Below are 24514 nucleotides of genomic sequence, written 5' to 3'. Positions count from 1 at the left end.
GATGACTCCTAGTGGAATGGTGTTTTAAGTGTTGCCAAAGTGAATAAAGATAACCTATGTTCTGGCAGTCTCCTCTTCTTCCGCCTGGGCATTCTCATGCTGAATGCAGTGGCAAACCCTTAGTACCCATCTCCCTTCCTCCCTCCCAGTCTTTTCCCTCATACTTAAAAGTTCTATTTATATATCTTCTAATATGTTTAAGTTGTGCGGGGAAATGGATTTTCCATCACAACTGAACTAAAAGGAATTACAAAAGTTTTTTCAGGAAAATCATTGGTCAATGGAACTTGCACTCTTCCAAATAGTGAACTGATATGTAAGTGTCTTGATCAGATTAGACTACCCCATTTTCCCTCTCTATAAGTAAAACCACAGCAGTCAGAGAAGTCCCTCTGTCCAAGAACTAAAGGCATGTTCATGGCAAACTGTGGCTATTTCTGTCTGCTCAGTCATTTTCCTAAGAATGATAATTTGACTATGGAGGGATAACTGGTATAGTCTACCACAGTAAGGCTTTGATCAAAGTCAATGGCAGTTTTCCCCAGCATTTGGATGTTTTTATCGCTGGTTGTATTTTTTGGCTGGTTTGGTAGCTCACCTTTCTTAAGGAGAAAGTGATAATGTCCATTAGCAGTTTTAACCAGCAAAATGGGACAGGATTTTATAAGTCCATGTCCAGTGTAACCACTGTTTGTAGCATCTCACACTTTCTATCTTTTTCTTTTCATCTGCTGTCATTTTATCCCATCCTTTGATTTCTCATTCAACCTTTGGCCACTAGTTCATCCAGATCAACAACATCATTATTTTGTAGGTTTTGCTAGATTACTTCTGAGAGGATTATTCCCAAGGAAGATATTTGTTCCCTTTAAAGTCTTTTGAAGTGCTTAACTTCTATAATTATTTTCTTAATCAGTAATTTTTTTAAAAAGTCAATGTTTTTCTGTCTTAGGAAAACATTAATTTCAATAACTATGTAATCATTAAACTTCATTTTGAAAAAGTCGTATAACTGCAAGGTTTTTGTATTGTGTCGGATGTTTGCATAGTTGGTTGCTCATCTGCACACCAGGTTCTGGTGATATTGGCTCTATTCATGCAAAGAAGGACTGCGGGAGCAAGCTTCCAACTGAGGAAAAACAGTTAGAAATTTCTATCTTCCACCTCCCCAACAATTTCCAACATGCACATGATGGAAATCTCAGTATTTAAATGGTGTATTCTAAGTTGAATTCCTTTTTACTAAAAAGTGCACAAGGCTTCCAAAAACTGCACATAGACAAAGTTGTCACCCTTCAAGGTCTGTGTTTCTATACCAACAAACTGGTTTTGGTATCTCTGATACCCAGGTAGAGTCGGATAAGCGGCACATTCTGAGGCCGTGAAAGGTTAGTAGTGGCCCTGAAGTATGGAAGCAGATGAAGGGAGCTGCAGAAAGAGCATCACAGCTATGGTGACTGTTACAGGGGTAAACCTCTAAGGAAGTTCATCAAGGAGCGGTTTGCACTATTGTGAGAGATTTTATTTCAGTACTTGCAGGCATAGCTGTTACTGGTTTTAGTCATGTTTCTGTAATGATAGCTGTGAAGAGCGTTAGGCTTCAGCATGGCTTAGCAAGATGCCCAGGGAACTGAACAGCCCATGCTGAGGACCATGTGGGATTGGCATCCATGTTAGCTAAATCACGTAAGTCTATCTGTGCTGCAGTTGTTCCTTTTTGCTGTAGTACAAACCTCCGAAGCAGAGCAATGGCATGGAAAGAAAAGGGCTGTTAGCTAGGGCCAGTCATACCCTAATGGAAGTCCTACCTCTTACCTTCGCCATTTCATCTAATGTGCTTTGCATTATGCTTTTGCAGATAAACCAGACCCACCTGCCGGAACACCTTGCGCATCAGTCGTACGGAGTTCCTCCCTCACTCTCTCATGGTACGGTTCCTCTTACGATGGTGGAAGTGCAGTGCAGTCCTACACCGTGGAGATCTGGAACTCAGTGGATAACAAATGGACAGATCTCACTACCTGCCGCAGCACTTCTTTCAATGTGCAGGACCTGCAGGCTGACCGGGAGTACAAATTCCGCGTGCGAGCTGCTAACATGTACGGCATCAGCGAGCCCAGTCAAGAATCCGAGCTGGTAAAAGTTGGAGAGAAACAAGGCAGATAAACCAGACCCACCTGCCGGAACACCTTGCGCATCAGTCGTACGGAGTTCCTCCCTCACTCTCTCATGGTACGGTTCCTCTTACGATGGTGGAAGTGCAGTGCAGTCCTACACCGTGGAGAACTCGAACTCAGTGGATAACAAATGGACAGATCTCACTACCTGCACTTCTTTCAATGTGCAGGACCTGCAGGCTGACCGGGAGTACAAATTCCGCGTGCGAGCTGCTATGTACGGCATCAGCGAGCCCAGTCAAGAATCCGAGCTGGTAAAAGTTGGAGAGAAACAAGAAGGTTAGTTTTTACAAGAAAAAAAAAAAATCTAAATTCAATTAAATGATATCTTAACAGTTCCCCAGTGAGGTCAGGCAGCTGTACACACTCCTTCGCATGTGCCTCTGTGCAATGAACGCTTATGCTGGCTGTAAGTGTGCTGAAGTCCCTTCGCGGACTTCACGTGGGTGTCTGTGCATGTAAGTTTTGTATGCATCCATTGTGGAAACTTGGCTTCAGGGATCCCAAAACCCTGCCTTGTGAAAGCAACCAATAATTCAACTTCTGGCTTGCTGCGTGAGCGCTGGCTGACAGACTTCTGTAGTTCAGTGCACAGGTAATGGGAGATGAAACCTTTCACACGTAAGTTACACATTCAGACCATGTCCAGCTGGAAAATGATGTTTAGTGGCTTACCTCAAACATACTGATGGATTCATTACAGTTTATACTGGACACACCATGGAAAAACAAGCCATAAACACTATCCCAAATTTGCTTTTGGAAAAAGTAAATGTGCTTGCTGCTAGCCAAGCAGTGAATATGCAGCAGAAACAGAATTAGCCTCTCATACCTAGTTGTAGTTCCCATGCTTCAAATCCCAGCATGGTAGAGCACCTCGGTCCTGTTGCCCCTAGTACACCAATCTTGTGAATTCAGGGCTATCCTACTTAGCATGTTGGTTTTTCAGCGTTATGGGTGCTAAAAATATTTTTTAGGGTTTTTGATTACAGTTGCACATACTTGCAAAAATAGTTTTCAGTATCTTTTGCCTCTTATTTTTTGCTTAAGGTCTTCTCAAAGGACTAATGGGAAGGGCTGGAGCATTTTAGAAATTATTCAGAAACTGGTACCAAAATTTTAAACACACACAAAAATCGGCATTTTTTTAAAAAAACAGATATTGAATGCATATTTTTGTGCACACCCACATCTATCTCCTGTGCAAGGACCACTTTGATAGTCATACCACACTGAAAAGCCCAGACCAGGAATAATGTATTTTGCCATTTTTCCTGTCTTTGAGGAGTGGACTGTGTGTTGTATCTCTCCCTCCTTACTTATGTATGCAGGGCTTTGGAGTTTTAAGTGTCTCACATAATCCTTGTGATGTTCTCTTTTATTGCCACAGCAAGACAAAATGATAGCAAAGTGGTGCAGCATCATCCAACTGTGTAAACCTCTCAACAGACATTTCCAAACAAAAGTAAATCATATTTCTCTTCAAGTGCTAAATTGGATGCATTCTGAGAAACTACTTTCCTCTATTTTAAAGATTTAAAACCTGATCTAAATCAAGATGCAGCTTTTCTTCAAAGGGGGGGAAATACCATTAAGAGTAGCAATAAAATTGAGAGGAAGCTGGACGGTATTGACTCTTCATAATAAAATTCCCTGTGTTTGAAATCCCTCTTTCTTTAGTTGCAGGACGAACGCCTTCTAGAGTTGGAGACCTGACTCTTCCCTACATTTGTTTTTCCTAGAGCAAGCACTACTTGTACTGGACCAAAGCAAACAAGCTATTTTTCTTTTTAAGACTGAGAGTTTTCTTACATAGATCTAATACAAAAAGGCTAGAAAGTGTATGAATCATTGTGATACATCTAAAAACCAACAAAAAAAAGTTGTTTTGAGTGAAAAGAAAATGTATTCTGTTTGCAGGACAGTGGGTTGTCTTGGTGCTCTCAATGCCAGGGATTCTTGATTTCAATTCTTGATACTGCAGCTAGCATGGAGAAAGGGCAAGTCATATAAAGCGTGATTTTTCAAGTGTGTGAATATAACTGGTGCTTTAATTAAAGGCAGTGGAAAATGCATGTGTTCAGCACCTCTCAAAGTCAGGACTTTAAGCTGCCACCTATGTAAACACTTAGCTGAGTAACTAGGGATTTTCCGTTGCTGCCAGAAAGACTGATGACTGATTTTCATACTGAGGTGGCCAGTGCATATTAGCAATCTCCATATAATCTTAGTGAAGAAAGGCATGGCTAACTTTTCACTGTGCATTTAAAGAAAACAGCTACTAAAATAAGGTTGTAAGTCACAACAGATTAAAGTAGGCATTGCCATGTTTGAGGAAAATTTGGTACCGTTGACTCTGAGGAAGGTTTTAGCACAGCTACTCAGCACTTACCAAGCTCAGATATGTTCCGCTTATCTAATTTAGGCTTCCACTGGTGGACCAAAATGTTTCTAGTTCATGTCTTCAATATAGTGTTGCTGCAGAACCGGGAACTGACTTCTTTGTCTAATCAGTATTTGGCAGACGTTAATTACTGGCAGCATGGTTGGGATCAGCTCCCTTATGCAGCCCTTAAAAGGGGAGGAAAATGTGATGTGCTCTATGCAAGTGTGGTTTCTAGCTGAGGAAGATCTGAGGACAGCTACCCCTGAGCGGGGAGGGCTCGCTTCCCTCCCTGCTCTTCTGGTAAATTGCTGCAAACCAGCTAGTCTGTGCTGGGACATATAAGGGTTGCAAATCCAGAAAAAAGAGAGAAGGGCTTAAGTAACAGATTGTATCTACTTGATTGGCTTTGCTACCAGAATACAGATGCAGCATTATGTGTTGGATGTGAAAAGGTGATGCCCATGCATCAGACCAGCTACCTGCTCACCCTGCACCCTTTTTTTCTGTTGTTTTCTTCTCATCTGCTGCATATAACTCTATACTCTAAAGCACCTAACAGCGTCCAGAGTACCGCATTAATGTTTCATAACATAAATCTGTTGACACAGCGGGGATAAATCATTTGGTTAGGCTCGCACTCTACGATGGCAAAGTGCAGCTTCAGCAGCTAAAGGGAGAGTTGTACAGGTCACTGTGCAACTGCCTTTGCAGTTTCTCAAATTACTGGTCATAGCCACAGGTCTTAGGAGCAAGCCCAAGCAGTGTAAGTAATATATAACAACATTCCAGCTACAACCCCTTTCCCCTCATACCTGCAGGCAACACAGGGAACAACACACAAACCGGTGCGACTGACAGTTCATGCACATGAAAATTAAAAATTAGCATCAGGACACTCAGGCCAGCTTTTACTCTGTCTTATGTCACTGGGCTTGCCAACATCCCTGCCTGCCTTTGAGTATGCCTGCAGAACTGAGGCTCCGTTTGGACCTCAATGATTTCAAAATTCAGCCATGCTCAGGAAGGTGCATGCTGTCCAAATTTTCTAGTCATCTTGTCATCTAGTCTGAAAAAATTGGATGTTTTGCAGGAAATCTTTTCACGTATAAACTTGCTTTACTTTTGGCTTTGCAATCCCCAAAATGCATAGAGAAGCCAGAAAAGGATTTGTCATTGAACCAGAATGTTGTTACTGATTTTAATATTTTAAATTTAATTTCTACTTCACTAAGGCATTCCTAAAGCTATTTATTAGATGACTTTGAACTGATTCAGTATGCTGATGTTTCTAGTAGGCAGGTAAAATAGACAAGTTACTGCAAAACACATGAACTTGATTTATTAAGAAATGGTGACCAGATTGTGATTGTGTCGTCAATAGTCACGTAGAAGTGGTGAAGAGATTTTAATTACAAAGTTAATGCACAAACTCCCTGACTGCTTTTTGCTGTTTAGCCATAAGGTCTACTAGTTGCCCATGTTACTGTGAATACTTTGACTATCTTATGTAAGTACCATATCCTAGATAATAAGTTATTAATGTCCTTTTATTTTCATCATAGAACTTAAAGAGGATGAAGTGGAGCTATCTGATGATGGTAAGAAGTTTATGTTTTAATCAGGACAAATGCAAAGCTGTGTTTAATTCATGTTTTATGGAGGTTTTAATCGTGGTCCTTAATACTTATTTGTAGAAGGGAAAGAAACAGAGGTCGACTATCGGACGGTTACTATCAACACTGAACAAAAAGTTTCAGATGTCTATAATATTGAAGAAAGACTGGGATCGTAAGTACTATGTCGTGCTTTTGAAGACACGGAGTTTTCAAGGCTACCAGTCAATTATAAAGATCATGTGCATTCATTCTTTGATGGTGTCTTGCACTTTCAACATTCCAGCTGAGCTCGTCTGTTGCAGTAAAAATAGATTTTAACATATGTTGGCCTCCACTCCATAAAGATCCTTTACTCCTATTAATTGATAATTTTAAATAGGCACTACAGGCATTTCTGGCAAGGAAAATGGAGCCCACAAATGAATAAAGCTAGAGGATTCATTCGTTGTTCAGTGTTCTAAAAGCTAGCTGAAAAAAAGGTACACATTGTGTACTTGCATTTCCATTATATCCATTAGTGGTAATGAGATTATCCTGCCCACGGGCTAGAATCTCTGTTGACAGCGGTCGTAATCCCAAGAGCATTAATAGTATTGCTCAGTGAAGCTGAGTGATTAGCCTGGCTGTGTTTCTCAGTGCTCAAACTCGTGGTTATGTGAATTGCATGCCACGGTAATCTTTCAGCAATTTGTGCTGCTGGTGGTGCTGAAGGCCAGGGGATCCTGTATGCTGCCATTAACAAATCTTGATAAGTGTATTGTAGAGGTAGGATTGTACGTATACAGCAGTGTAAAATAATAGTACTGAAGCCTCTAGCATTCAGATTCTGATTTCACCTATATCCTATATCCTTCACCTATATCCTATATCCTGTAGCTGAGATGTCTCCTATCTGCTGCCCCTTCAGAGGTGTATGGCCTATAGAAAACTGTGTGCAGAAAAACTTGAGTCACACGAATTAAAGCCTGGTAGGAGTCCGTTATTTGAATCCATATATATAAAACTTGGTAATTGGAGTTACGGGGTATCTCTAAATGTGGTATTCATGCAAAAGTTCTTGCAAATTACTCTGCACAAAATCAGTACAGAACAGTACGTGATATGAAGACATCTTTATTTCACAATGGAGTGGTTGCACTGGAATATTTAGTAAAATGTTGCTATTCGTGGTGGCCCGTACATTGCAAAAACATTTTATGGAAATAGTTATATATTTTCAGGGGGAAATTTGGACAAGTCTTTAGGCTTGTTGAAAAGAAGACTGGAAAAGTTTGGGCAGGAAAATTTTTCAAAGCATATTCTGCTAAGGAAAAAGAAAACATAAGGGATGAAATCAGCATCATGAACTGTCTACATCATCCAAAACTTGTTCAATGCATAGATGCCTTTGAAGAAAAAGCCAACGTTGTTATGGTCTTGGAAATGTAAGTATAAAGCAGATCACACTAACAAAGCTAATAATGTTGAAAATAATTGTGCATACAAAAGTAGCAACTTACCTAGACATGGGACTGTCAAAAGCTTCAGCATCTGCAGGGCTTGGATGGTTTTCACATCTTGCAAATTTTTCCAATTATTTATCCAACTTGTTTAAACTGTGTAAGTGAATCTGTGTTGTATCTCTTAAAAATCAGTGAAGATGTGTTACAGTCTTTATTGTCTAGTTTGTTTGTTTTTTAATCAAGTATATGTGGTGTTTTTCTGCAGCTCACTCTTTCATTACCAACTTGGGAGGGGAGAGAAAAAAGTTAGCTGCAATTTGGGCTTGCATTTAGAACCAAAACCATGTTTAAGGAGGAGAAAAAATATTTTTTTCTTTAGGCAGTAAAGAAAAACATGTATTGAAGAAGCTTGTGTCAAATTTCACTTAAACATTGACCAGTTGCCTCTTGCAGAGAATTGAATGTTGGCGCACAACAAATAGTAGGAGAGAAAGATATGCTTGAGAATCCAAACATGTAAGCTACATTCTAACAAAATTGTTGAATTTCCATGGAAAATTCACCCAGGCAAATTTATAGTACCCAAGAGGTATTGGGAACACTTCAGTTTTCATCAAGCACTATATCCAGTTTTTATATTTTTAAGAGACCTTAAAGGATTAGTCTGATGTGTTTTTCCTGCAACAACATAAATACTCTGATTGCAAAACATTTTTTGTAATAAGGGAGTGCTGTCTGAAAAATCTCCACAGGTGATCACAGTGAGTGTTCTAAATCTAGATTAGTAGATGCAGAAAGATTGGTTACACTGACTGTTTCCCCCAAAAAACTAATTAAACATCAATCAATCTGCCCCTAATGTCAATACACAGATTCTCCATGATGTAGCAGTTGGTGGTGTAGCAGTTGTGGAAAGGAACTTCTCCTTTACTTGAAAGTCATTGCACTTTGTATCCAAAGCTATACAATTAAATGAAGCTGAATTCGAAGACAGCCTATGTTGCTGTCTTGTTCTTGCTGAGTAAGATAGCAACACTTATTTTTACCTCCCAGAAATTGTTCGCCTTGAGCTACTTATGCCACACCACCGTGGGAAATAGCAGAAAAGCACCACAAAAGCAGTGTTGTAAAGCATCTCACAGGGCTGTGACTTGGGTAGCTTTGTACTTAGAGATAGTAGATATTCACTTCCAGAAAAAAGAAGGTTCACAACATGTTCGTGCACCAGAATTCATTATAAGAAAAGTATCTGTACAGCGTGGGATGGAAAGTAACGGTCAGACTTCAAAAACAATAATGACCAACGTGACCAACGTTTACATAATCCAAACGCACCTGCCTAGTGTGAATCCCGTACTTGTGGCAGTAGCAGCTGGAAAGAAAATGAAATCTGATCTGTGCTGATGTTTTTTTCCCCAAAAGTTACATCAGTCACTGTTCTGCTGCCACATCTACTTCACACGCTGTCTGCTGCAAGAAGGAGAAGCGGGTTTTTTGCTGGCTGGAAGTGGTGAATAAGTTATAAATTGTTAGAAGCAAAAGAGACTATATGTCTATTTTGCTTGCTTGGCACTTGCCTAGATTATGTGCAAACTACTCTTGCACTAGCGTATTTCAGAGACTGGATCTCCATTATACAACCTTGGTACTTCTGTGCAAGAAGGTGCTTTTATTTTTAGATTCAGCAGTTGAGCACGCTGATGACGGTAAGGGCAGGGAGCCCTACTTACCTTGGAATTGGGAGCTGGCAGACCTAATGGAAAACAAGGAAATGTATAAAGAGTTTGAATAGCATATGGCTCTGTTAGTTACCCCCTGCCAAAAAAGGGGGGTTACTTTTTAAAAATATAGAAAAGTGCAATCCAATTTAAAGTAGTTTTGTTAACCAGTCTAATTAGGATGTGATTTTAGTTTGGGGTGGCCACCTTTTCTGGCTTTTGAACCCCCACACTGAGATTTCCATAGTGTTGAGAGCTGTAGGAGGAGGGGTTCTTAGAGCAGCACGCAGGGAGGCGGGAGCAGTCCGTCCCTGCTCTGGAGCACGTCTGGGCAGTGAGATGCTTGTGCGACACCTTCGTGTCAGATGACTTGGTAGCCTCTACACTGTCACGTTACCCAGCTGACACAGTCCCAGCATGGCAACTGCACCTGTATTGTTAGAGAGCCACTGATGGATCATTTCTGGTTTAGCTATTAAGCTAATATTTCTTTGTGTATCGAAGAAGTTGTGGGAAATACCTTCAAAAATTGTTAGTATCCAAGCTGTTCTCTTTATGCCTGTCAGAGTCTAAATGCATGGATTTAGGATTTAAAAAAAAAATCAAGCCCTCCTGCCATCAGTCTCCTTTTAAACCAGATTTTAGCAGTGACTGCAATTTAGCAGCTCCCCCTCCACTCAAATTGGAGCTATTGATGAGGAATACCTTTGGGTTTTTCTTCCTGATATTCATCCTAAATTTTTCATTTTAATTTTATCCCCATATCTTTCTTATAACTTTCTGAACTTCATCCTCTCTCCTTTTAATATTTGTCATGCCACTATTTTATATGCTTTGATTTCGTATTTATAATACATTTAGAATTTTTTATCATTCATTTAAAATCAAACACTATAATGATTCAAATCATAGAATCATAGAATGGTTTGGGTTGGAAGGGACCTTAAAGATCATCTAGTTCCAACCCCCCCTGCCATGGCAGGGACATCTTCTACTAGATCAAGTTGCTCAAAGCCCCCTGGCCTTGAACACTTCCAGGGATGGGGCATCCACAACTTCTCCGGGCAACCTGATCCAGTGCCTCACCACCCTCATAGTGAAGAATTTCTTCCTTGTATCTAATCTAAATCTACCCTCTTTCAGTTTAAAGCCATTCTCCCTTGTCCTATCGCTACATGCCCTTGTAAAAAGTCCCTCTCCAGCTTTCTTGTAGGCTCCCTTCACTTGATGTGCTCTTCCCTGGAAACCCTCCCACCTACCATTTGCTGGAAGTCAGGGGCAAATCTCAGGCATTTCCTTTTCAAATACAGTGATGTACTGCTTCCACAATAAGCATCTCAGTGGCAAAAGAGTATCTGAAGAATAGTAGCATGTTGTGAATGGCATTTGGCACTGGGAGCTAAGTGCCTTAAAGTTTTTACATACTTCAGATAGTTTATTTTGACATAGATCAGAAGAAGATTATTGTATTGCAAATTAAGATTATTAAAGCAAAATTTCAGCAGTAAACTCTGTTCATTTGGCGTGGTTGAAGTCGGCACAAGTCACCAAGGTTTTCTCTTTTTTTCGAAGGGAGATTTATTAAAATGCAGTTGAGTATTTGCCCGGGCAACTCCAAGGTAGATTCTTCTCACTGTTCCTCCATGACCAAAACCTTATAATAAAATATTTTTTAAATGTGTATTCTGTGACTCTGTAGACAGGAATATTTTCCTCTGTGACCTCATCTAGAGAAGACTGAAAAGAGGAGAATCCAGAAAAGAATGAGAGATTTAGATTCTGAACTAGTTGTGACTGTTTGAAGAAAGCCGACTTCTCCTTCTGTGTATACGTAAACCTAATCTGCATTGGTTCAGTTCAGCTAACTAACCTGGCAAAAATTAAACTCGATTTGGCTCAGGATATAAATGCAAAAATATGCATTCTATGAATGCAATTGCAGTTTAATCTAATGATGTTACCAGAGTGTCTAGAGGTCCCAGGGTAAAAACAGCGTGCAGATGTATTAACAGTAGTTAATTTCCAAATAATATGCTAAAAAGTGGTGCTTGAGACAATGGTACGATTTCTGAAAATTTTTCACTTTAGGGTTCTGAAAAGTATGGCACTTTTTTAGTACAAATAAGTCATCATTATCTGTGTTAAATAGTCAAAAAACAACTGGTACTTTTTAGTATTAGGGTGGTTATCATTTGGAATTGCAGAGTGCTGCAGATACAAACATTTTGCATGCAGATGTTTTCATAAACGCCTCCATAGTGGTTAATGTCTTACTGAAGTAACAAAACACTAGATCCCCAACTTACCAGAGCTGTTTATTCAACAGCTCTAGCCGTATTATTGGCCTTATGTTACAAATGTGCTATAATCCAACGTAGGCTCTCAGTTTGTCGAGTGTATGCTATTCTTACTATTTTCATGTTAAATAGGAAACTGCAGTAGCATTTCTAATTACATATTTTCTGAAATCTTATAGCCAAAGCAACAAATGTGTCCAGAATGCCAGATGTTTCCATTTCAGTTTAGTACATGAGGGATATAATCATGTATCTGACAACCTGCAAACATTGCAAGGCCAGTTTTCAGTTGTGTGTTTTCTTTCTGTAACTGCAACATGCAATTACATTTGGCAATAAGCATGAATGCTGCAAAATATTAAGCCATATAAAGACCATGGAGCGTTTAATTTAGAACAGATTTCTAAAAGTAAAGCTGCTCTTCACCATTTGCTCCTTTCTGTATGGGTCATTCACCCGCTGCATACAAAAAAAGTACTTCCCATCTTTGGATGTAAGCAGATAAACCGGTTGAATGATTACTCAAAATTTAAAAAAGAAACAACAAACCAAACCACAACTTAAATTTTGCTTTATTATATCTAGGTTAAAAACGTCCCACTTTAGTTCCACAAACAGTTAAATCCAGGAGAGTCTACCCTGGAAAGACCAATTATTTCACATCTTAAATAAGCATAGAAATGGAATTGACCTACAAGGATTGTGACGATGGCTCGGCTAAAAATACCAGCACTGAAAGAGTTGTGTGTTATATCCTTGTCCTGTCAGAGCTAAGGAGGAAATTCCCTCTGAGCTCACTTGGGTCAGTAATTTACCCTTTGAGCTGTGCGTTCCAATTAACCATGTCATTTGAATTCTTCCTCCTTCAGCCTTTCTTTGTCACTCTCAATCTCTCTTCTTCCCAGATTTTTGCTCATCTACTAGAAGTTTTGTCCTCTTTTCCTGGGACCCATCCCATGTACTTTAGTTTTCTTTATTTCTAAATTATGTTATCTGCACTTGTGTAGTGATGGAGCATAGGAGGGAAAGAAGCAGTGAGAAACATAAGCTCAGCGTCTGGAGCGGTGTTATAAACACGTGTCAGCGGGGTGACAATCACATGGCACACGCTTTACTGCCAGCTGCAGGTGACTGAATCCTAAAGGCAGGATGTAAATCCAGCTACATCCCTACTGCCTGGGATAACAGTATGAGTGTTTCACAGTCCTAACCTGGGAAAGAGATTCAGAACGGAAAAAATCTATTGATTTATACCACACGCAGAAGGTGATTCTTCCTATGTGATCCGTATGTCTATGGAAAGTGCCATTACAAAACATAGATTGCATCCTGAAGTGACTACTGCAAGCTTGAGCTATCTGTATTTCTGTAAAGGAAATAGTTCGATTACTCCCAAAATGAAAATGCTACAGAAGTCCTCTTTTTATTCTGTCTTTCACAGGGTTTCTGGAGGAGAACTCTTTGAACGAATCATTGATGAAGACTTTGAACTGACAGAGAGAGAGTGCATTAAATATATGAAGCAGATTTCAGAAGGAGTTCAGTACATCCATAAGCAGGGTATTGTCCACTTGGATTTGAAGCCAGAAAATATTATGTGTGTCAACAAGACCGGTACAAGTATCAAACTCATTGACTTTGGACTTGCTAGAAGATTAGGTAATGACTTTTCTGCCTATTTCAATATGACATGGGGAAAAGGGCAGGACAAGCAGTAATTCATACTTACTATTATATTCTTTCATGTATAAAGAGTAAATAGACATGTTTCCTATAAATAGTTCTGGTTTTAGGAAGAAATAGAAAAGGGAAAAAGAAGACATTCAGGAGTGAAGAGTAGGGCACCTCATCTTCAAGAGGAGTTTGCAGTGAAGCGTATACAATCTACCTATCCGTTTTTATGGCTAGGGTATCCCTGTAGATCACAAGGTAGAACACACAGCAGTAGTAATGTTAACAAATATTTACATTTGCTACAGGAAACCATAAAACACTAATTCTCTAACTGTAAAAATAGAACAACACCTTCATCTTCAGGAATACTACAAATCCTTGAAACTTTTGTAACAGCAGGAGTTAAGGTGATGTTCTAGAAGCCTTTCAGATATGGATAATTACATTTAATTTACATTTCCCCATTAGTTTTATCATTTCTTATCCTAAACAGCAGCGTATTGTCATACATGTTAAATATGTATGGGAGGAATTCTATAAAGTGCTGTGTTTTGGTCATGCTCAAAATGATTACTAAAATGGCACTACTTACAAATAATGCAATGGGATTGGGGGGTGGAGGGGGAGTTCCATTTGACAAGCTCCTCCTCTTCTAAGCTGTTTTTAGCTGCTTCCTATCATTCATTTTGGACTAAGCTTTCCAACATGCTCTGCAATTTGAAAGCCAAAGACCTTGGAGGGTTCTTGTCTTCATATTGCTCAGCGTTAAATCAGCTCTAAAAAGCAGCTCTCCAGTTGCATTTGTTAGTGTTAAACAATAACAACATCACGCACTGATCTTTTTTAATCTTGTATTTTCACAAGAGAAAAAAAATCATTCCAGGAAGGAGCTAAAATACTTTATGAACCTGTTATACTGGGAGATACCTGTTATACTGGGAGAGTATATGGCCTCAAGTTGCGCCAGGGGAGGTTTAGATTGGACGTGAGGAAAAATTTCTTTACTGAAAGAGTGGTTAAACATTGGAACAGGCTGCCCAGGGAAGTGGTTGAGTCCCCATCCCTGGAAGTATTTAAAAGACGTGTAGATGAGGCGCTGAGGGACATGGTTTAGTGGGCACGGTGGTGTTGGGTCGATGGTTGGACTCGATGATCTTAGAGGTCTTTTCCAACCTTAATGATTCTATGATTCTATGAGAGCTGAGATTTGTGGCTCTTCTGCCACTAAATTGATTGGGACAACTCATATGAATTGCTACTCTCCATATAAAGGGGCCCACAGCTAGACCCTTAGTTGTAATCTTTTGCCTTCCCTCTTTAAACAAAATTAGATTTAATACTTACTAAAAGGAGAATAATGATTTTTGTAAGAGTACAGTTTGGAATTACAACCTTCTGGTTTTTGTTATCTGCCTACATGCTGCTCATCCTACTTCTTTTGACACTTAAGTAACAGGCTACTGCATACCCAAGAATAGAATTTTACTAAAACAAACCAAAAATGGTATGTTGAATGAATAGGGGAAAAGAAATCTGCTTTTCAGATTTTTAGATTATGTTCAACTCCAAAAGGGTATTACATGAATCTTGGTCACATGGGTACTGTGAACTCAGAGATAAGGTGTTTATTTCATTCATTAAAAAGAGAGATCACTGCCATTTATGTTCTTTCACCAGTTATAGTATAGAAATTTCTTCAACTACCTTTTTAACTTCAAACCACAGTTAAACCTACCTTTAGCAAAAGGAAGATCCTATTTTCAGTGGCCTGTTCATATCTATCAGCTTTTCCATTTTTCTGTTAATCTTGTGTCATCACTGTATATTGCACGGCTGACACTACCTTGTGAGCTGCTACAGTCAGGCCATATGTAGTCTCTAACTTATATATAACTTTTCTTGATGTAGAAGGATGAGAGCTATGGGCACTGAGACTGATTTTGATTTTACAATACTGTACATTCATTTGGCTTAATATGTTGCTAAGTCTTGCAAAATTACATTATAGGCATTTGCTGTTTCTTTCATCAGCCTGCCGTTCTGGATACCTCGGTGCGTGTGGCATTTCCCTAGGAAGAGAAAGTGCCCTCCGTTCCATGCCCATAAAGCAAAAGTACTGTGTTAATCATGAAGACGTTTGTAACATTTCGGTTGAGATGTTTTCCAAAAGTAGAAAAAAATTTGTACTGTTTCATTTACTTACAAAAATTGCTAAAAACACTTTTCACTAAGTGCCCTCTTCTTGCCAGTTGTCTTATGTGGTGCACTGAGGGCACATTTCTCCACTTGTGTTCCTTCAAGCCTTGTGATTTTGAAATTGGCTGTCAAATTCACTTTGGCTTTGATAGATGTGGGACTGAAGCCCTCATACTATGGACCTGACCCCGACTGAGCAGAAACCGCTCAACCAAGGGTCTGCTGAAGGGAACGGTGGCTGATTTTGCACTTCAACTTCTGAGATTTACTTTTAACTTTTTGTAACTAGTGCAAACTAATGCCTCTTCAGTGTTTTGATCAGTTTTAAAGAAATTAGAATCGGCTCCTTCTGCAGTCATCTTCTGCAGCTAATTAGTTCTCTTACACTGTCAGGAAATACCAAAGCTGCAGTGGGATATTTTCCTGACCTTTTTTGGTGTGCTGAGGAATACATGTAGAAAATTGTTTAAGATAAACTTCTTGAGGAGAAAAGAGAATGGGTTTTGAGTACTGTAAAGATTTTTTTTTTAATCAGTTGATTATAAACAGTGTCGGCAACAGTTTCCAGCTAGCTTGTCAGCTTTCTATCTGAACTAAGGGATATCCAAACACAGATCCTACTTGTGTACTAAGCTTGTAAACATCTGGGTAAAGATTTGACATATTATTGCATAGAAAAGGTCTTATTCCTTTCTTTTCTTTTTTTCTTTTATACACAGAAAATGCCGTATCCGTTGTTTCACACTGTATGCTTGCACTCAAGTGCCATGTTTTCAAAAAAACATTTCTCTGTCCCATGGGCAGCACATTTCATACACCAGCCTTTTGCATACACAGTGGCTCGTGGTAGTTTACACAATGCACAGAACTGTCCAAACTTGGATGTGAAAATCTGAGCCTGAGATTTGGACGATCATGATGAAGCTTTTAGAAAATAGGTCCTTTGTGACAAATTTCAGTAGTTTTTCATAAAGGCAGTTGGAAAAAAATGTAGGTGTTGACCTTACAAAGAAGGCAAATGGGAAGATGGGATCTTAGGCTTCCTGTTTGTGCTTGGAAAAGGAAGGGTTGGGTCACTCCTCATTGCCACTGTGGAGAAGACATTGCCCTTGTTTTAGGCTACGTCAGTGTATGTTGGACATTAAGAAAAGGATCCTACCTTTTGGGGTAAGAAAACTCTGGTTATGTGAGTGGAGGGATGTTGTGGAATAGCTTTGGAATGTGCTTTTTAAAGGCTAGTCAGACATCTGGCAGGAAGGTCTTGATGTTGGTGAACTTGCATGGGAGGATCTAGGTGATTTCCTGGGGCTGCTCCCAGGCGTTCTTCTGTCTGTCTCTGTCTCTAGAATGGGTGCTCTCTGTGTGGATGGGTCTCTGGCTGCTCCCAGGCGTTCTTCTGTCTGTCTCTAGAAATGGGTGCTCTCTGTGTGGACGGGTCTCTGAAAGCAGGGAAAACGTGAAAATGCAATCAATTTACTATCACCATACCTGAGCAAACCAAAAAGGGTTTCACAGCATTTAAAATGGGAAACTGGCACGACTGTGAGTGAATTACTGTGGTAGTGCTTAAAAGTTGCCTCACACATGCTGTTCAATCCTTAAGCAAGTTATTAGCCCATATATCCTTCAATTTTCATTTGGTAAGTTGGGGATTTGCATACCTCAAAAGAGTACTAACTTAGGTGTATGATTACGTTTTATGAAATGACTTAACAGCTTTCAATGGAGGTAACTGTAGATGTGGAATCAGTATTGGGATCAGCATTTATGTTGCAAAACTTGGTAATGGAAGTTCTGGTAAATAAAAATATTCTGTAATAATTCAGTGTTGTGGACAAGGAGCTTCTATTGTAGTCTTTTCAAAACTTTGATCTGCTGTTGTTTAAGGGTTTTTAAGCTTTTCTCTTGGTTATAGAGCTGCAAATCTCTGTACTTGTGGTAACCTTAACAGGAGCAGGATTGGAATCTGTTACCTCTGTTTTTCTTCCCATTCATACGTGTTTTGTTTAGATGGTAATCTCTTTGGGAGAGGGATGGTTCCTCACTATGTTATTCTACTGTGCCTAATTTGGATGCTACTCTCGCACAAAAGATAAACGTAATGCAACGAATCTCACTTACGGCAAACACTGATTGCTCAGGCACATGTGCAGACTGGACAAGAGTTTCTCAACCTAAATCCAAGCTTGTTTCAAGTCAGAAACAATTTATTTCCTGACATTTTTATACTTTTATAATACAGATTTTTTACTGGGATTGTTTCTTTCCCCAATCCCTAGTCTATTCCTTAGTTTCCTTCCTTCCTGACCTTCCTTATTCTTTTCTTTTTCTTCCCATCCTATTTAGAATGAGCATCAATGAAAATGAGTCCATTGAGATTTGCCTAATAAGTTCTATCTAAATGACTTGTGCTGTGTTTCACACTATGACCACAAGTTAGACATGTCACTCATAGCTGCACACTGGCAGCATAAACTGGCAGTACTAGGTTCTATACAGGTTGTTATTCTACCTTAATCCCTGTATTTTGCAGTAGAGCGATACTGGTGGGTCAGCACAAGAAAGGTGAGGAACGAGTTCATGTGTCCCATGACCTCATTCTTTCAGTTCATATTGCTAGCAGTAGCTTCATTGTAGCTCATTTTAAAAGCATCCACATTGTGTTTAAGCAAAGCCAAATGTAGGACACCTGTGCTACAGGCCAGCTGAATAAAAGTTTGGAGTGGCAGCTGATGACTAAGCATTTGTGGTCCCCCTTCACGACTTTGGAGCTCCACAGCTATACTTGTAGGCAAGCCTGGTTGTGAGAGCAGCCTTAAACCCAGTTTTACTGACAAGGTAGTAATCTGACAGGTGCACGTCATCTGCTTCTTTTCTTGTTTCACCACCGACCTGTGCCACTTCGAATTTCAGAGACTGGCAACCCAGTATTGATTTTCTTTCCTGTTTAAACTACAAAAAATGTGTTGGATTAAAATAGTTATTCTCAGTATTATAATTTTATCACTACTGTTTCTCTTTACAGTAGAATCCCTGAGCAGATCCCTGAGCTTTGATAAATCTTAGATAATTTGTGAAAACTTCAGTTTCTTTCTAACACCAAAATCCTGAAGTCCTCTTGTGCAACTGCTAAAGTGATGGAGGCTCAAACACTTTTGTACTTCAGGACATCCAAATCTGAATTAAACACTGAAAGTCCTCCTCTTTCTTAGACTTGCCTTTGTGGAAACTCCTTGCAATAGGAACCTTCTCATTATGTGCCTTGTACAGTCCTGTGTGCTTGAGGGTACTTAATAAATAATTCTTTATTGCTATACATGTATCAGCTAATAAAATAGCAGTTCAGGCATTATCTATTTTTTCTGATAAGGGTCTTTACCAAAATCACAAATACGAGGACAAAACTGGTTTTCCTGTTACTGGGGAATGATTGTTTTTAAAAATCTGCATGCAGCAGTTAATGGTTTTCTCTTTCATTCTTCACAGAAAATGCAGGTTCTCTGAAAGTTCTCTTTGGGACACCTGAGTTTGTGGCTCCAGAAGTTATAAACTATGAACCTATTGGATATGAAACAGATATGTGGAGTATAGGAGTTATCTGCTACATTTTGTGAGTACCTTTGCTATTCTTAACACAAATCCTGACAGTTGCTGAACATAGGAAATTTCCATCAACTTTTGAATTCTTCTCCAATTTTCAGGCCTTTTGTATTCTAATTAGCAGCTCCAGCACGTTCAGTAAAAATCCTCTGTTCTCTGAAGGGTGTAATTGGTAAACTGCAGAACTAGCAGTTCTGGAAATTCAGCCATTTAGTGCTGTACATCTTACATCATAAACCAGCAACGCTTCATCTCATTTCAAAAGACGATGTGACAGTATTTTATTACTAACTTTAAACTGTTTTTCCTTCCCAGATGTTAAAGAGAAATGTTTGGGCATGCACTAATAACTGATAATTTCCATTCTTTTATTCCCAAGAGAGAAAGTTTTTGTGAAATTTTGGGGTCTTCTTATTCAGATTGTATCCCTCGTGGGACAGACTAAAGTATCCCAGCATTACCATATCTGTTCACAGTGCATTTTAATTTACTACTAAGCACAAACCACTGGGTAAATACATTTTATAAGCAGCATGAATCAAGATCATGGAAATATTTTAGAGGACGGTTGGCTGCAGCTCTTTGGTTATGTATTTCGGTATTTGATTTGATCTTTATATGTGATTTGGTAACACGTGATTATGAACTTCAGTGGGTCTAGAGAAATGTATATGGAAACAGGATCTCCATGCCTAGAACAGCAAGCGACCTTCTTCCAACTGTGACTTTACACATTTGATGCCGTATAAACAAATGAAAACAGAAGCTCAGTTTGGAGCATGGATCTTTCTCCCTCGCTCCAGTTTCAGTAGTAAGTAAATGGCAGATCTGCTTTGCACTCATTCTTTTAAAAGGCTTCTCTCAATACCTTTCTTTCTTTTCTAAGAGCCCCCTCCTCCCTGGCTACCCTGTCCTTGACACCTGGCAATGCAAGGTTGTTTGCCTCATCTTTACTCAGTCTTTCTGTGATTCTGCTTGCCTTGTCTACACTTGTTCTCATACTCTTCTCATTTCCAAACTAAGCAACATAATTTTCTTTCTTGTCCTGTGCAAAAGCTACTACATCAACTCTCTTATTCCCAGCAAAAACTTGGAATATTTCTGTTATCTTCTGTTTCTTAATGTGAAGCGTGCTACACTCTTCAAGGTCACTTTGCTCTGCCAGTTTATTTACAGGACCTTCATTTTCCATTCACTTCCAGCATTTCTTTCTAGATCTTGAAAGCTCGTTTGGATCATTCTGTAGCTCAAATAATGTAGACCACACACGCAGTACTCAGATGACAAATTAATTTGTTTCTCTAGCTTTTGAGGCCTCCTGAGTCACAGAGCACTGAAGAGTGGTATGGAGATCCCAGACTGCCTGCACAGCAATGGCAAACCCAACAGTTACATCAATGCTGCATTGCCCCCTAGAGGCCTCTTACACGTTAAGGAACAAAACATTAACCACAGCGTGACACACACATTTGGGGGGTTTAACGTCTTTTGCTGTCATTTGTTATCAAAGTATATGTGAGGTTTTGTGCGTTTGCAGTATAAGCAGTGACATTGTCAGACAACCGAGGCAAAAATCGATGATAGCAGTTGTGTGTGCTGCGAAGGCATGCAACCAGGGTCGCGGCTGCAATATGGTACGTGCTGGAGAACACTGTCATCATCTAAGTAGACGAGGCAAAGGGAGCAGGTGAAACAGACGGAGAAAAGGTGAAATGTGTTGCCAAAGACCAGTCTGCCGGCAGTGGCAGAACTGCTTCTTCCCAGACTCTCTGTGCCACCGGAAGCAAGATATTTGGATGCTGTAGTGTTCAGCTGATGGGATTGGGGTGGTGATACACTTGATTCGGATGACCCGGTATGCCTTGTGAAATATATTATGAAATTACTTGTTTGCTAAGGTGTCTTTAAGCTCATTTAACTCCTTGTGAGGGGAAAATTACATTACCCGAACGCAACGAAAATCTTCTTTTTGATGCATAGCTATTGCCGCAATAATGATTAACAGTAATAATGAGCTTTTGTCTTTCTTGCGATAAGAATAAAGTAATAGAAGTTAGGGAAGACCTGTGAGTCATCACTTGGACTTTCCCTCTCCACCCCAGAGTGACAGGCTCCCAATTTGTCTTCACTTCCTTAAAGCCCAGCTATTTTTGCAGACTCACAACTATGAGCCATTATCCAAAATGGACCATCACATCATCATTACAGAATGCAAATAAAAGTCATTGAGAACTGCATCTCTCTTTAGTCGTAGCTCTGCTTTCCTGTTTTGCTTATAAGCTCAGAACTGCCAAATCTCATGCACGAAGTGTAAGACTCGCTCATTTGGTGAGCAAATACCATCTCACATACCATCGCTGTGCTTGTAACTTAGCATTCGCATCCCCTCTCCCCCTGACTTGGTGAGTGGGGCCATGGAGGAAGAGGTGAGCACTGCAGCAGCACCGGACTTAAGGACAGGACTGCTACAGGCAGCTGATGACCCAAAGCTGCTGTGTCCATCGTATGTCCTAAGTAAGTGAAGCAGCAGGGAGCATGCTATTGCATGACTTAACACCTCTTTTAGGGTAGGAAGATAGGATTCTAGAGTGTTGAGAGACCTGTAACCTGCCTAGAAAGAGACTGTGTTTCCGTTATGTCCTGTACAACAATGAATACAAACCAGGTTTAGCAAAGGGCTGCTAAAGAGATCTTGGTGGGTGAAGGGTCTTCCCTGCAGAAGAATAATTGGATGGGATGTAATCTGAAGTAGGAAACAGGGTGACAGCGCTCCTCCAAAACCCTGCAGCAAAACCTCTCTCCTAGCCTTCTACTATGCAGGCATTAAGTACAGATATCGCACTCTCTTGTTGGGATGCTGCATCTGTCTTCCTTATGGCATGACTGACTTATTTCCATCCTACAGCTCATGGGTTCCCTTTCCACATTTCTAAGCTACACATTAAATCCTTTTAATCTTTTTGGATAACTTACTCAGTCCCGTCTCTTCATCAGTCTTAGTTCTTCCTCAAATTTCCCTGTTTGTATTCTCCACCTCATGTTTTTTATCTTCCACTTTTATCTTCTTCTCTGTCCTGTTCTGCATCATAGTACTGTCCCACATACTTAAGTTGATCTATTGCCTTTGAAGTAACAGGCCACAAATATTATAGCTTGTGTATATCATCTCCATTTATGTCTATTTCAGTGTTTCTTTTTGCATTTACAGTAATCTTTATCTAATGAAGGTTAAACCTCCTGAATTCTTTCCAGCTCTTTCTGTTCCATTTATTCTTCTGGGCATTGCTGAATTTGTTTGTTGTTTTTTCTATTTCTAGTTCTTTTCTGACGATCCATTTGGATAGTCAGTGTTTCCAATATTTGGTAATCTGAAACAATTTCTAAAGTTTATTTTTATTTCAAATCAAATTTCAGTCTAAGATTTCAGCGCTGCACGTACGTACATTGAAAGTGGGTAGCCCTTTTCCTTCTGTCCCCATAGAATCTGACTAGTTTCAGTGAGGAACCGGCTGTGGCCGAGTCAAATCTCTGCTTGCTTTCCATTAGTTCTTCTTGCTTCATCAGTGCCAGGCAGTGTGTGTGTATATATATATATATACACACACCCACACACACACACTTTCAGAGTAGTTGCTCTCTGTCAATTAATGATTTTTTAATATGCTATCTCTTAGGCTGTTTTTTAGTATCACATTTGATCTTGCTGTATACTCTTTTCCTTCAGCGCCTTCCTAATAACACACACCCTGATTCTTCAAACATTCCCTTTCCTTTATATCTACTGTGTTATTCATCACCGCTGTTATTCCTCCCTTGTTTGGCAGTTTGGGTTGGTTGAAAGATCTTTAGGCATCGTTCATCTTGTGTGCTGAGTTGGGACTTTGATAAGGCAAGACACTCACACTGCTGGCTTACACTTGGCTCCATGTCGTATTAAAAATGTAAGCCTCGTTAATAGAAAGATGAGAGAGCACTCCTTGTTCTTTCAGTAAAGCAAGGTAGGAGGGCTTTAATGTCATGACTGTACTGCTCAGATGAAAATGAATTATTTGTTCAGTGGCACTAGCAAATTGTGATTCCTCATTAATCCACTGGGCACCTAAAAGAAGGATGAGAACAGAGTAACGCCTTGCTTTAGCAATGAGCTGTCTTCCTTTACGTGGGTTCAGTAGTCTGTTTCTTCCTTGCGATGACCGGTGTGGGAGCCAGTCAGCCCTCAGCTACGGAAAAGGTGGTTTTGTTCAGTGGATGCGTGTCCCCCACAAAGTAGCCTGAGACTATTTATTTGTTTTATTTCACTTGTAAAGGATTAAATTACTACGTGATCTCCAGGGTGCAGGCATTACCATGTGCTTATTTGACGTGACCCGCAGAGGTTTATCAGAAGAAGATAGTACTCTTCATACTGAGATCTGTTACTTTTTTTCACTGCTAATGCAATGCAAAGGCTGTAAGGAGGAGCTCAGTCTCATCAGCCCAGATCAGTTGCTGCTGCAAGCACTGCTTGCAGAGGAATGCTCAGAGCCTGGCTTTTTGAGACATGCAGCAAACTCATCTTTCCTGGATTAGTGGCTGTCTTAATGCAAAGATTTCCAAGTGAAATGCTACAGTGTTTGTTACATGGGCAGTGAGACTGGCGACCGCATTGGACCCTTTTGATCTTAACATTTCTATATCTGCACTCAGAGCTTTGTTAGAATAGACCAATACATGTTAGGGAACTTCTAGAGGATAAAATATCTTTCTTCTTTATTTAGAAGTGGAAACTGTGAAAGATTTTCTAAACAAATGGTTCTTAACATGCCAGGAAGATGCCTGGTTAAGTAGCTGGAAAAATGTTTTCAGTAAACAACTTGCTGCTTGTCTAATAGTAATGTTGCAGCGTAAGCTCAGTATTAATTTTCTGGAGCGGTAGCTCCTCTTTATCACTTGGCTTCAGGATTCCAAAAGGAAAATGTTTCCATAATCTGTCAAAAGAGTTGCTGGGCCATTATTACTTTAAATGGCTATTAAGAAATGAACAACCAAGACTTAGGTCAGTGAAATCTGTGCTAAAGATAAGAATTCCTGGTTATAATCTACACTAGTTGCTGGATTTTGTTTTCTGACTATAGACGAGGATCTAGTTCTCCTTACAAGTATTTCCGTGACAAGGCAACTGATTCACAGTGTAAAATTGTGGTAGAGAGAGAAAATTATTTTAGCCTTATAAATTTGCAGCAGCACATTCAGAAATACAAAAATAGGTTCATTGAAACGTTTGAATGGGTACTGTTACACTGGTGTTTGGAAATGACAAAGTGAGTGGAGGCTTAACCGATACCCATCCGATAATTTACCAAATGCATGGAATGGGTCAGTCCTACCACAGCATCTAAGAGTTTATCAGACAATTCTGTCATGCAGTT

General features: G+C 39.7%; 1 protein-coding gene across 1 annotated transcript in view; it reads left to right on the top strand.

Moving 5' to 3' along the window:
• Positions 1 to 24514, top strand: part of MYLK (myosin light chain kinase) — a 223972-nt gene that overhangs the window by 189086 nt on the left and 10372 nt on the right. Inside the window, exons 22-28 of the mRNA XM_009274992.2 lie at positions 1859 to 2158; positions 2454 to 2456; positions 6126 to 6161; positions 6258 to 6351; positions 7400 to 7603; positions 13078 to 13295; positions 18993 to 19116. Of these exons, the coding sequence (XP_009273267.2) occupies positions 1859 to 2158; positions 2454 to 2456; positions 6126 to 6161; positions 6258 to 6351; positions 7400 to 7603; positions 13078 to 13295; positions 18993 to 19116 (979 nt within the window). The remainder of the gene's footprint in view (positions 1 to 1858; positions 2159 to 2453; positions 2457 to 6125; positions 6162 to 6257; positions 6352 to 7399; positions 7604 to 13077; positions 13296 to 18992; positions 19117 to 24514) is intronic.

This window comes from Aptenodytes forsteri, unplaced genomic scaffold (genome assembly GCF_000699145.1).
Source record: "Aptenodytes forsteri isolate BGI_AS27 unplaced genomic scaffold, ASM69914v1 Scaffold255, whole genome shotgun sequence".
Taxonomy (NCBI): domain Eukaryota; kingdom Metazoa; phylum Chordata; class Aves; order Sphenisciformes; family Spheniscidae; genus Aptenodytes; species Aptenodytes forsteri.
This window is presented reverse-complemented; position numbering and strand designations above follow the sequence as displayed.